Source organism: Gallinula chloropus, assembly GCF_964237585.1.
Source record: "Gallinula chloropus genome assembly, chromosome: 1".
Lineage (NCBI taxonomy): Eukaryota > Metazoa > Chordata > Aves > Gruiformes > Rallidae > Gallinula > Gallinula chloropus.
In genome coordinates this window covers 86,730,767-86,744,640 of record NC_140085.1, presented here as the reverse complement: position 1 = coordinate 86,744,640, position 13,874 = coordinate 86,730,767, and the positions used below count along the sequence as shown (strand labels likewise).

The window sequence follows — 13,874 nt, the reverse complement described above, 5'->3', positions numbered from 1 at the left end:
CAAAGCATTACACAGTCAAGTTCTTGGAACATTTTATAGGCTTCAGGTTTGAGAAATCTGGCATAAATAAGAACTTGTCAAGGGTTCACGACAGAGGAAGCAATATTGTATGAATCTTCACTATAAAACTCCTTTACAATGTGCAGAAGAAATCCACCCTGAGATTTGGTTACAAACATGGACCTTCCAGAGCAAAGGATTTCCCTGTGAATCTTAATGGGGCTAAAGGCAAAAATGGCCAAGGTAATAGCTACTATAAAACACTATTTCAGTTTTAATATATAAGCTGACCAAATTTACCCCCCAACTCCACTGTTAAGACACATAATTCTAACCATGTTGATCTTTGAAAAATTAATGAAACTTGCCTTCAACTTTCAGAAGCATCAAAACTTGCAAAACATATGAAAACAGTTCCATAGCACCTGCCCAGACAGCATGTTACCATGTCCTTCAGAAAAGGCCAGCACATTATTCCAGAAGTGCTTTCGTTATTACCAGCTGTAAAGAGCTTTAAAAACCAACCACACATGCACTCTGCCCCCAAACAGAATCACAGAATCACAAGGTTGAAAAGACCTTTAAGATCCCTGAGTCCAACCGTTCCTGTCCTATGCTAAACCACATCCCTAAGTACCTCATCCACCCTTTTTTAAACACATCCAGGGAAGGTGACTCAACCCCCTCCCTGGGCAGCCTGTTCCAGGCCCTGACAGCTCTTTCAGTGAAAATTTTTTTCCTAACATCTAACCTGACCCTGCCCTGGCACAGCTTTGTGCCATTTCCCCTTGTCCTAGCTCCTGTCACCTGGCTGAAGAGACCATCGCCCACCTCTCTACAACCTCCTTTCAGGTAGTTGTAGGTGGTGATAAGGTCTCCCCTCAGCCTCCTCTTCTCCAGGTTAAAGATCCCCAGCTCCGTCAGCTGCTCCTCATAGGATTTGACCTCCAGCCCCTTCATCAGCCTGGCTGCCCTCCTCTGGACTCGCTCAAGGACCTCGATGTCCTTCTCATGGTGAGGAGCCCAGAACTGCACTCAGTACTCGAGGTGTGGCCTCACCAATGCTGAGTACAGGGGCACAATCACCTCCCCAGACCTACTGGCCACACTGTTTTTGATACAAGCCAGGATGCCATTGGCCTTCTTGGCTGCCCGGGCACACTGCTGGCTCATATTCAGCCTGCAGTCAGCCAACACCAACAAGTCCTTCTCTTCCTGACAGCCCTCCAGCCAACCTCCCCCAAGCCTGTAGTGCTACATGGGGTTGTTATGTCCCGTGGGCAGCACTCTACACTTGGCCATGTTAAACTTCATCCCTTTGGTCTCAGCCCATTGGTCCAGTCTGTTCAGATCCCTCTGACGAGCCTCCCTACCCTCAGGCAGATCAAAACTTCCTCCCATCTTAGTGTCATCTGCAAACTTACTGAGGGAACATTCAATCCCTTCATCGAGGTCATCGATAAAGATGTTGACCAGAACTGGACCCAGGACTGAGCCCTGGGGGATGCCACTTGTGACCAGCCTCCAGCTGGATTTGGTTCCATTTACCACCACCCTTTGGGCCTGGACATCCAGCCAGTTTTTAACCCAGCTGAGGGTTCACCTGTCAAGGCCAGTGGCAGCCAGTTTCTCAGTCAGAATGCTGTGAGAAAGTGTCAAAGGCTTTGCTGAAGTCCAGGTAGAACACATCCACAGCCTTCCCCTCATCCATTAAGTGGGTCACCTTGTCATAGAAGGTGATCAGGTTAGTTTGACAGGATCTACCTTTTGTAAACCCACGTTGACTAGGCCTGATCCCCTGGCCATCAGGCATGTGCTGCACAATAGCTCCCAAGATGACCCTCTCCATGATCTTCCCCGGCACTGAGGTCAGACTGACAGGCCTGTAGTTCCCCGGATCCTCCTTCCAGTCGTTCTTGTATATGGGTGTCACATCTCCCAGCCTCCAGTCGAGTGGAACTTCCCCAGTCTGCCAGGATTGCTGATGGGTGATGGAAAGGGGTTTGGCAGGCACATCTGACAGTTGTCTCAGCACCCTTGGGTGAATCCCATCTGGCCCCATTGTCTTGTTAGTATCTAACTGGCCAAGCAGGTCGCTAATCATTTCCTCCTTAACCATGGGAACTTTGTTACTCCTCCCCTCTCTGTCAGTCAGTTCCTGAGGATGAGTACTCAGAGAATATCCATCTTTACTATTATAGACTGAGGTAAAGAAGGAATTAAGGACCTCAGCCTTGTCCTCATCCCTTGTCACTAATGTTCCCTCAGCATCCAATAAGGGCTGGAGATTCTCCTTGACCCTCCTCTTACTGTTAATATACCTATAGAAGGACTTTTTATTATCTTTTACAGAACTGGCCAGTCTGAGTTCCAGTTCAGCTTTAGCCCTTCTGACTTTCTCCCTACATGATCTTACTAAATTCCCAAAGTCGGCCCAAGACACCTGCCCCTTCTTCCAAAGCTCGTATTTTTCCCTCTTTTCCTGAAGATCTTCCTGGATCAAAACAAAACCAAAAACCCCCACAGCCTTGCAATGGTCATTTCATTCCAGGCTACTCACAAAATGTTTTGGCAGACAGAAGATGTCTCATTCTCCTTCACAACCTCAATGCCATCTCGCACCTTTGCTCTTCAGAGCTTTTTCTATATAGAAAGTGGCTTCACTGGACAATTGCTCCAGTCCCAGGAATAAAGGGCTCATCTCAAGATCTGGATGTCTGACAGACAGATTTCAATAGTACTGGTGGGGATAAAGCTGCAAACTATTTTCGCTAGATTTAACGGAGAGGTCCAGACTGAAGCTATCTGAGCCCAGGTGACCAGGGAAAGCAGATGCACTTTGTTAGCAACCACTTACAAAGAAGAAATGTAAAAGCAACATCAATGTATGTTAGACACCAGAAAATGGAACCACTAGGTGCAAATCCACAGGAAACCTGGATTTATTAATTCCACTGCTTTAGGAACTCTTTATGTAGGAGAATCACTATGCATGAACTATCAAGGGGTAAATAAATATTTCTGAAAGCACTAAAAAAAACCAAATAAGCCTACTGTAGAAGTTTGGCACTGACAATAGTGCAGAAATGAAACCAAGATTTCCAAATTATTAATTTGCAGAGTTCTGAAAGGAATGGGTAAAGGCTCACGATCCTGCAAATTTTGCCTCATTAGAAACTCTGCATAACTGGCCAACCACAGAGAATATTAAACATGACTGTGACAGACACTCCTGCTTCAGATAAAGACAATACTTAATCATCCAAATGATCAGCTGTTCAGACTGAGCATCACTTTTGGTCACAGACTTAGAAAGAAACAAGCCCAAGAAGCCCTCAGCTCTGCCCCAATTTCACTTAAATGACCACAGACACCAGCAAAGAACCTGGCAACTGCCTCCAATGGAAGAGGTTTTCACCTTGAGCCGTGGAGAGAGCGAGACAGAAGAAAGGGTGTGCAAGTGTTAGGTGCACGACTGGTTAGAAGCTCCAAGGCAGAGCTGCAGCCCCCAGCTAATACCGCACAGCAAGGAAACTGCACCTTGGAAGTAGAGAGCTCACGGGTGCCAACCAAATACAGGTGACTACCACATAGAAAGTGTCACAGTTTGGGGTTTTTTATAGTTTGGATGCAAATGCCAACTGCTGCAGTTGTAACTAAACACAGCAAGGACAGGTCACATAAGCAAGATGCGACTACAGCACTATAAATACTGACTTTTTCGGTATGCACTCTTCTGCAGGCTTCTTAGATTCTGAAGCAGGTTAGAGTGTTACAGAATCACAGAACAGATGAGGTTAGGACTTCCAGAGGTCATCTGGTCCAACCCATCTGCTCAAGTAGGGCCACCTAGAGCCTGCTGCCCCTGACCATGTCCAGATGGCTTTTGAGTATCTTCAATGATGGAGACCCCCTCTCGGGAAAAAAAAAAGTGTTTCCTGATGTTCAGATGGAGTCTCCTGCATTCCAGTTTGTGCACATCAATTCTTGTCTTGTCTCTGAAAGCTGCTAGAAAAACACCTGCCTACATCCCATTTGCACCCTCCCTTTAGATATTTGTGTATCTTAATGAGAGCCCCCTGAGCCCTCTCGGCTCCAGGCTGAACAGTCGCAGCTCCCTCAGCCTTTCCTCAGCTGAGATGCTGCAGTTCCTCCATTACTTTTGTGTCCCTTCACTGGGGTCTCGCCAGTATGTGCATGTCTCTCTTGCACTGGCGAGCCCAGAGCTGGACACAGGACTCCAGGTTTGGCCACATCAGTGCAGAACAGAGGGGAAGGAGCATGTCCCTTGACCTCCTGGCAATACTCTACTTAATGCAGCCCAGGATACCATTCATCTTCTTTGCACCCAGGGCACACTATGGGCTCATGTTCAACTTGGTGTTCACTAACATGCTCAGGTTGCTTTCTGCCACACAGCTTTGCACCTGTGTGGCCTGATCATGGGGTTGTTCCTCCTCAGGTACAGAACTTTGCATTTCCTTTTGTTGAACTTCATATGCCTCCTGTCAGCCCACTTCTCCAGCTTGGTGAGAGCCCTTCTTGATGGCAGCACAACCCTCTGGTGTATCAGCCACTCCTTCCAATTTGGTATCACCAGCAAACCTGATGAGGGCATACCCTCATCATGCAGATTATTGATGAAGATGTTGAACAGGACTAGACCCAGAATCAACCACTGGAATAGGTCACTAGTCACTGTTCTCCAAATAGACATTTCACTGCCGATCACCACTCTCCAGGCCCAGCCATTCAGCCTGGCTTCAACACAACTGAAATTTGGCAGAGATCTAAGCTACACAAAGCTCTGCAAGGCAACCTACAGTTGAAACTCCATGCGCTGTACAATAACAATTTTCGTGTGTGTATCAGAACCTGAATGCTAATGAAGTCACTGACTTACACTAAACCAGCTGCCTGACTTTCCTTAGTTAGCAAATTGCCTTTACAGTGGCAATAGGAAAAATCAATAAGATGGTTACCTTCCCTATTGTCCTTCCTGCTCCAAAATAATGCCAAGAGGTGCAGCCTCTACCTGGCTCCAGTGGCACTCACACAAGACCCTTTGTTCAACTTAAAAATCCAGTCTGCAAGAAGACAGCAAAGAAGCTCCCCACTCCCAAACAAGGACACTGGAACAGCTTAAGAGCTGGCTTAATGTTTGTGGAACTATGACACAAGATGATGCCAACACTAGTTAAACTTCTCCAATTATACAGGAATCCTCAGAACTTACAAGTGAGAGACAAGTAGAAGAACCAAACATTTTTTACTATAAATAAATAATATTTAAACACCATCTCTGAATATTATGGATTCTCCAGTGGTGGAAAAAATGAAATGGTGTTCCTTATCATTTTGCTGATTTGGGGTTGCTCGGTGTTGGGCCAGCACCATTTTATTATTGTAGAAAGTGAAGAACTGTAGTAGGGAGCAAAAGGTAATTTCCAACCAGTGCAAGATTTGCATTCAATTTCTAGCTAACACCTTCACTGGTGCATGAAAGCAATGCGGAGTCCAACTTCAAAGGTTAAAGGCTGGCATGAATTAATTGCCCTGTAAGCCACCCTTTCGTTACAGACTACAAGAGCAGGCAGGTGTCCCAAATGGGCAACTTTTTTCCACTGCTTAAAACTTCAGCTACTTAAATGTAAAAAAAAAAAAAAAATGTTTCCTCTTCAAGATCTTCTCTTCCCATAACGCCTTTACACTTCCTTTAATAGTGTCAGCAACCTAGAGAACAATGCTTTCAATAATCTTTTCATAGCACTGCACATCACACCGATGACTTCCAGATCACAAGACAGGAGAAAGCCACACCTGGACCTTAAACTTAGTAGATCCACTCTGTGATAATTCCAGTCTCACAAGGGATGGACCACAAAGGACTTACTTTGATGTCAAGACTACTGGTATGACTGAGATGCCCTTTCAGGGAGCATTGATCTCATTTCACGGCCTTCCTCGTGGTCAATTAACCTGACAGAAGTTCAGATAACTGAGTGAACAAGGCGCTTCTTAAGATGAAGCATGAAACATTTTTATCAGCCTGCTACTTTTCTTCTTATCTGTATCACAACAGCACAGTCAACGCAAAAGACTGCTATCATATGCCATGGTTGTAAAAGTAACTCATTCACCTTAAAAGACTAATGCCACGGCTTTTCATGCAGATAACAGACTTGGTTTACACACAATGTGTCAATCCTATGCACACTCACTCAGAAGTGCAGAATCACTCCTGTGCTTTCTTGGAGCACAACAGCAGCGCTGCGCTTGTAAGGTCAAACCAAAGTACACTTGAGACACATGATACGCACGTGTAAAACCTGGAATTGTATTTTAACCAGCAAGTCAGGTTAGCGTTACACGAAGCGGGCGCTGCACGACATTTCTGAGTCAGGGAGTTGTGACTTTCATGGTTTGCTACAGCCTGAAAGAGAGGAAGCCCGACCACTCAATCTGTTTTCACTTGACTTCCCAGAACACACACGCAGAGAACTCGCGTTAAGACCGATAGCCTTTGGAACAGGCAAATGCGTTCCCGAGGGACTCGGCTTGAATAAAGGAGTCACAAACACGGAGATGAAGAATGCCAGCACAGGAAGCGACTGGCAATGCTAAGGGCAAGTAGGCTGGAGACAAGTATAAGGCTTCTTCAGAAGCCTGAGGATTACAACTAGACCCATCATGAAACATTTAGGACCTTTGAAGCTGTCAGATGCCACGCACGCACAAGTTTCGTATACCCACATTCATCGAAACACCTGGTTTGTACACACAGCGAGGCACCACGCTGGCTGTTTTGGGGGCCATGGTCAATACTTTTATTTAACTGAAAGCTGCCTCAGCTGAAGCACTGAGCTGTGATACTGCCCTCTGAAGCGGCACAGACTTCACCACAGTTTTCAGAAGTTCTTACGAGGCAAAACAACTATGATTCACTGAGAATCCCTTCATATCAAATGCTGCTCTACTTATCCCTCAAGCCAGCCACATGTCATTTACAAAGTTATTCCTAAGACCACCTCAGATCCAAAAGCTCATTACAAAAACACAAGCACCGCCGTACGAAACTTAAATTCCTGGATGGTTCTTGTCAAATATGGCACCTTCCAGCTCTTGGCTTCTCTCCATATTTATTTCTCCTACCCTACATAGTATCCTCAACCCATACATTGTATTCATTCACATCTGAGCTTGATGTGATCAGTTATAATGTCACACACCAAAGTACTTTGCACAGTGAAAGGATACTTGAGTAGAGCACTATCCCAAATTGTTGCAGATTTGTTATACTTCACTACCTCCAAGCCACAGGTGTTCTGATTTCCACATATGGAGTGAAAAAAAAAATACCAAAAGAAAAAACCCCAACCAAAACCCACCACAAAAAGTAGCTCTGTGTTTCTTTTAAAGGGATGAATTAAAGAAACAAACAGAAACCTTCCCAAGGTTCACGCCAGAAGAGACAAGGTGAAAAGCAGCTGGAGGTGCTCAGCCAGCAGAACACATTCACTGAATTTTGGCTGCCTTGTTCAGAAGATGCCTTTGGAATTTCAGACTAAAACTAAACTTCAGCTACACACATCAAGTCCGCTATGTGCTCAGCAGGCAGGTGTCAGGCATGCATCACAGTGCCACTTGAGCGCCAGTCTCTCCAGTCTATCCCTGGTCAGCTCTTTGAAACACTACTTGGAAAACCAGGAATCAGAGTAGCAGAGCCACCATCAAGCACTTAAAGCCTAATGATTTCTTTGCAGCTGTCAGACCCCTCCAGGACCCATCACCATTGTTCACCTTACTCTGTGAAACCTTCCCATGTTTCTACAACCCAAGGAGATAAGTAAGTCTCTGAGGGTATAAGTGATATCCAAATACTTCAAAGTTTGCAACTATTCTCTTACTGCTTCACACACCTGATATGTTATTTTTAATACATGCCCTTTAAAATCATGGCCACACAAGCATTTTAAAAATCTTATTTTCCATTTTCAGTTGTCAAATCTATTTCACCTCAAGAGATGCCTGTGGATTATTATCACAGCACTGAATCAAAGTCAGAACTAAAAATTCTAAACCCTTATAATAACCATTTCCCCATTAGAAATTTCTTCCTTCCTATTTGTCTCATTACTGCACACCACTGACAACTGAGAAACTACACACAGCAGTTTGTTAAAGTGCTGTGCAATATAATCACATAATTAAGATTGTCCCCGTGCCATGTGTATGCAAAAGCAAAATTAAAATCATGCTTCAAACCAAGCAATTACGTTACCTGACTTCCAAATGCTAACCGTGCAGCCATTAACTTATCTTTCCCTAAAGTATTTAATAATCATATGCCTGGGTGGAGTCTAATAGAAGGCCAAGCTATTACGTGAAAAGTAAAAATAAAGACATGTGATTTTCCATGTACTCACGGCCAGTGACTCAACACATCATTACCCCCTCCTTCTACTCTTCCCGACTTCTACCTTTTTCCTACAGGCTCCCCTGGACACCCAGCTGGGTTCAGCCACATGCCCGTGGACGGACTCGCTTCACCTGTGCTGTCCGTCACAAGGAGCTGGGTTCCAGGTGCCCTATCCTTAGCATGAGAAACGACCCCCGATCTTCTGAGGTCTGTCAGATGTCGATCCCCACAAACTGAAGGGCTTCAATCTCGTTAAAGACCTCTGCCAGTGGCAAATCTGATCGAAGTTGGCCAGAGCGCTACAATCAGCCGGTGAAGGAGGAACAGGCAGAGCGTGTCCATACGGTGCCTTGCCTTCGGAGGCCAAGCTGAAGACGCAACCAACAGGCAAAGTTTACAGGGACCGAGTTCTGAGTGAAAAAAGCCTAACTTTCACTCTGCGCTCTGGAGCTGACAGGCTTCCAGGTGGGGATGTCACGACAAGGGAAGCACGCAGAGGAGATGCACAGCACGTTCTCTATCCCGGGCTATTCCGAAAAGAGTCTATGGGTGAGAAACGGTGCCCGCGCTTCACTCTGCGAAGAAGAGGGCATTTCTGAACAGCAGCTACGCGCAGCCGACTGTCTCGGGTCAGCGAGGTTTCAAGGCGACGAAAGCTCCAAGCGCTTCCCTCTCCAAACCCCGTGAGCGGGCGCCGTTACCCTTTCCCCGGCTATAGGCACCAGCGCCGAGAGACCCCCCCGGGCGCGGGGCAGGGAGCCGGCCAACTCTGGCAGCCGAAGAGAGAGAACCCCGGGAGCAAAGCCCGGCCGTAGCCACCGTGCCTGCCGGAGCGCCCGAGGGGCAGCAACCAGCCGCACCACAAAGAGCCGCCCGCACTCTCCGGCCGCTTCCCCGCGGGGGGCTGCACAGCCCCGGCCTGCTCCGGCCCCGCAGCCCCTACCCAAGCCGTGCCCGCGGGCAGGCCGGGCCGGGCGCACCCGGGCACACGGACCGGCACCGGCAGACAAAGGGGTGTCCTGGCCGCCCCCACGGCGGTGCCGCCACCAGCGTCCCGGGGAGAGAAGGGCGGGGAGCGGCCCCCGGCCCAGCCCAGCCCAGCGCCCCGTCCTTTCCCCCCTCCCCGCGGCGGAGGCTGGGGGAGGCCCAAGGCGGCTGCCGGGGATGGGGCAGAGGGCCCGCGGCCCCGCCGTCGCCACGGCGACAGGGCCGAAGCCCCGCGCGCGCGGAGGGCGCGCCCTGTGCCAACCGCCTCGTCACGGCGGCGGCCGCCACGGGGGAGGGGCGAGCAGCGGCCACCGGCAGCCCCGTCCCGCACCCCCTCAGCCCCGTCTCCGCTGCCGCTTCCCCGTCCCGCCCCTCCTCCCCCTCCTCCTCTTCCTCCTCCTCCCCCCCCTCCCGCTCACCAGGCTCCGCTCTGAGCGCAGGCAGCGGGCCCACCCCCGCGGCAGCGCCCGGCACTCACAGGGGGGCTGGGCGGGCTGAGCAGCGGCAGCCCCACCGCGGGGACCATCCTCCGAGCGGACACCCCGTGTCAGCGCGCTGCCGCTGCCTCCACTCCAATCCCCTCCCGCGCAGCGCACCCTGCTACTTACACGCGCAGCCCATACGACCAATCAGAGCACACGGGTTGAGCGCCCTAGGCCAATCAAGAAGGCCCGGACGAGGGAGGCGTTGCCCGCCTCAATGGGGCGGGGCGGAGCGGGCACAGGCCAATCGCCGCCACAAACATTGGCGAGGCGACCCAATCAAAACCCGGAGAGATTGAGATTGGCGTGCGAGCCGTCAACAAGTTAAGGTGGCCGAAACAGGAACTGTAGGAGACCGGCATCCCAGCCGACCAATGAGAGGCGAGGCAAGGGGGCGCCGGAAGAGGCGAGAGGCGGGCGGAAAGCCTTAAAGGGGAAGCGGAGGCACCGGCGCTCCGCGTCGCCTCAGCGCTCCCTCAGCGCGGGCTCAAAACTCCCCCTCCCCGGCCGGTTTAGAACCCGCCCGCTCCCCCCGTCCCCACCGGCCAGTCGCACTTCCGCCCCGCCCTGCCGCCCCCGCTTTCGGGGTGGCCGTCGCTCGCTCCTACCCCGGGGCCGCAGCACGACGCGCCGGCGGCTGTTGGAAGCCCCGCGCCTGCCGCTGAAGAGCTGGAAGAGGGAAGGGCCGCGGCGCCGGGGCAGCTCCGGGCGGTCACAGGTAACCGCGGCCGCAGAGCGTTTCTCCCGGCGCCTCACGGCCGCGTCCCGCCGGAGCGGCAGCGCCGCGGCGCTCCGGGAGAGCGCCCCGCGCAGCCGCGCTTGGCGCAGGCTGAGCGCTGGGCCCGGCTGCCCGGACGCGCCCCAGCGAAGCTCCGTCGCCGCTTCGGTGTTCTGCAGCAGGTACTTCCTAGAACTCTTTTCAAATGTATTTTACAAGTGGGAGCTACCATTTACAAGTACATTGTATAAAAAGGACGGGGATCTCCTGGAAAGAGTCCAGAGAAGGGCTGCAAAGATGATTAAGGGCCTGGAGCATCTCCCTATGAGGAAAGGCTGAGTAAGTTGGGACTGTTCAGCCTTGAGAAAAGAAAACTAAGGGGGGACCTAATTAAAGTCTATAATTATCTGATGCAGGGGGAATCAGCCAGCCCCTTTTCAGTGGTCTGTGGGGACAGGACAAGGGGCAATGGCTGCAAGTTGGAGCACAGGAAGTTCCGCACCAACATGGGGAAGAACTTTTTCCCAGTGAGGGTGACAGAGCCCTGGGACAGGCTGCCCAGGGAGGTGGTGGAGTCTCCTTCTCTGGAGATATTCAAGACCCGCCTGGATGCCTATCTGAGTGATATGTTCTAGGGAGCTGCTTTGGCAGGGGGGTTGGACCCGATGATCTCTCGAGGTCCCTTCCAACCCCTACGATTCTATGATCGTATCTCTCTGCTCACCTGTAGTTGGTAACTGGAGCCGCAAAGCCGCTTCTGCCTTTTTAGGTTGCTTAAGAACAAACTGTGATGTTTAGGCTTTATGGAAAACGTAGATGCCCTTTTCCCAGAAATCCTCTTTTATCCTCATACCATCCTAAAACATAATACAGAGCAGGGACAAGCTTCTGAAGCAGCATCCAAGGACTTTTTCTGTTGCTGAAATGAGTCATAGTAGCAATTACATGTGGAAAAAAACCCCCAACACTTAATTTTAAGATTATTTGGCAAGCAGCAGCTACTCAAAGCTGACAGTAAGTGGAAGATTCATTTGCCAGCTGTGAAAAAATGTAAAGCTCTATCTGGTTTTGCAGAGAAATTTGAAAGTTAGCATAAATGGCAACTTCACAGTGTAAATACTTTTTCAGTTTTCGTATTTTTTTAGTTCTGACATGACACAAAGTAGAAATGAAATGAGATGCCAGTGCTCCATTGATTTATTCCAGTACAAACCAAGCTACACGCACCACCCCCCTTTTAAAGGGTAGCGTGCTTTTTCAGTGAAGATTTTTGCTAAAAAGGTACACCCTGTCCAAAGCAGCAAACCAAAGTTTACCTTCTGCCACCCTTTTGTGCCCTGGGGTGTTTCAGCTCATAAATCTTCATATTACCAGTGCAGTGTTAGATAACTGAAACACAGTATCAGAAACCCAGCAGGAGGAAAAACTCCACTGGTGAAATCGTATGTAACAGGAAATCTGTGAGCAGCAGCATCCATTTCTGGTAGGGAATATCAATTATAAGGCAATATAGCTTAAAAAAATCCCCACCCTGAACAAAATGGATTTCGCACAAATATTTGGAAGAGCTTTATGTTCAGCAGATGAGATGATCTGCCATTCGTGTGACAGGTGAAGAGCTGCTGCAGCTTTATTGTAAATAGTCTTAACCAACAAGAACTTGAATGTGTTTTTAGGAATGAAGGTGTTAATACTTGGCTGCTAGTGCAGGTGTGGATTCAGTGACCTAGTGAACAGTAGTGGTCTAAGTCTGCATGATGTGCTACAGCAGCTGACAGAAAGGCGATCAGAAGACCTCTTTCCCCAGGCGCTGGTGCTTCTCTGACTACCGGCCATATAAACGCAAGTGGAGTGACAGAGAAAGCTGGCAGCTCACTGAACGGCCTGGGAAGCTTGAGATGGTGTTGCCACAAAGCCTTTAGGCAAAATGGTAGTAAAACTGAATGCTTTCACAGTACTGAAGCATCGGGGAGGAGGAATGAAGGCAGGATAAAGGACGTAGGGCAACAGCCATGTGTGCCATACAAAGCATCTGGACTAGAAGGGTTGAATAGATTAGTAGAACCCCAAAATACTATTGCCAGAAAGAAATTACAGCACACAGCTGACAGACTGGTTTGGTAGACATTCTAAAGGAATTCAAATAAAAGATTCGTGGCCCAAAGCTCTGAGCTACTACAGGGTCCTCACAGGGATAGAGATCCTGTGAAGTGAGTGACTTGACTTGCCCCACTCGCTTACCGAATCCTGGCATTGTAACTGCTCTTTAAATGTATCCTCTTTGTAAACAAACAAACAACCCCCCCCCCCCCAAAAAAAAAAAACCCATACTGTTACAACTAAGAGATAACAGGACATAAAAAGTTATTACAATAACCCCATAAATACCCAAGGTTTTGAATAGAGTGAGTGGAACAGAACTGCTTTGGGGAAGGGCAGCACAAACTACCAGGCCTATCAGCTGGTTTCCTTGTAGAGAGTAACTGTCTAAAACCAAACAGGCTGTTAAAGAGGTGACTGAGGGCAGAGGAGGAAACAAACATGCCAGAGACCACCAAAGGCTAAACAGTTTGGAGAACAGTTGCAACAGTTGGAGTACAGCAAAACTTTTCCAGCCTCTGCCACTGTTGATGAGACCGGAGTGATGAAAGCTGCACTCCTGGTGGCAGTTCATCCGCAGCTGTGCCTTCCAGGACCTCCAGCAGAGGTCAGGGAAGACAGCTGGTAGCAGCAGCTCAAGACCACACCACAGTCAAGTTTTAGAGCCTGAGCTTTGCTTTTGCAAGCTGTTCTAAGGAATGCAGCAACTCCATCTACTGACAAAGTGGCTTCCAGAGGAACTTAAATAAGCAGGTAGAATAATTTATGAGTGGAGTATTGAATATGCTGTGGCATTTTTAAAGTAGTATTTCTTTTTCTCCAGAAACTATACCATAATACAACTTTACCACTTTGTAAATGGCACTTCAAAGCAAGAAAGGAACGGAAATGGCTTTAATAAAATGGAACAGTTAAGGATATGAGTTTTACTTAAATACCTGAGAAAAGTCAGTATGAAGGAGCGCTCACTACTTTGTAAGACCTGTTCCTTTTACTGGTACAAACCATAGTTTTCCAAAGATTGTTGTCAAGATTTGCAATAGCTAGCAATTAATCTGAATACTTCAAAATATTTAACCTTCAAAGCCCAAAACACACCTCTTGATGCCTGCTCTATTTATTTCAAGACCACTCACTAGTCAACACAAAAATATTCCAGGACAGCTCC

At 48.7% G+C, this 13,874-nt stretch overlaps 1 protein-coding gene across 1 annotated transcript in view; it reads right to left on the bottom strand.

Annotated features, from left to right (window-relative positions):
- USF3 (upstream transcription factor family member 3) overlaps positions 1-9,932 on the bottom strand; it is a gene marked incomplete at its 5' end in the record, with an annotated part of 37,526 nt that extends 27,594 nt beyond the window's left edge. The window contains one exon of the mRNA XM_084272058.1: positions 9,885-9,932. Within this exon, the coding sequence (XP_084128184.1) occupies positions 9,885-9,932 (48 nt within the window). The remainder of the gene's footprint in view (positions 1-9,884) is intronic.
- Between the last annotated feature and the right edge of the window lie 3,942 nt (positions 9,933-13,874).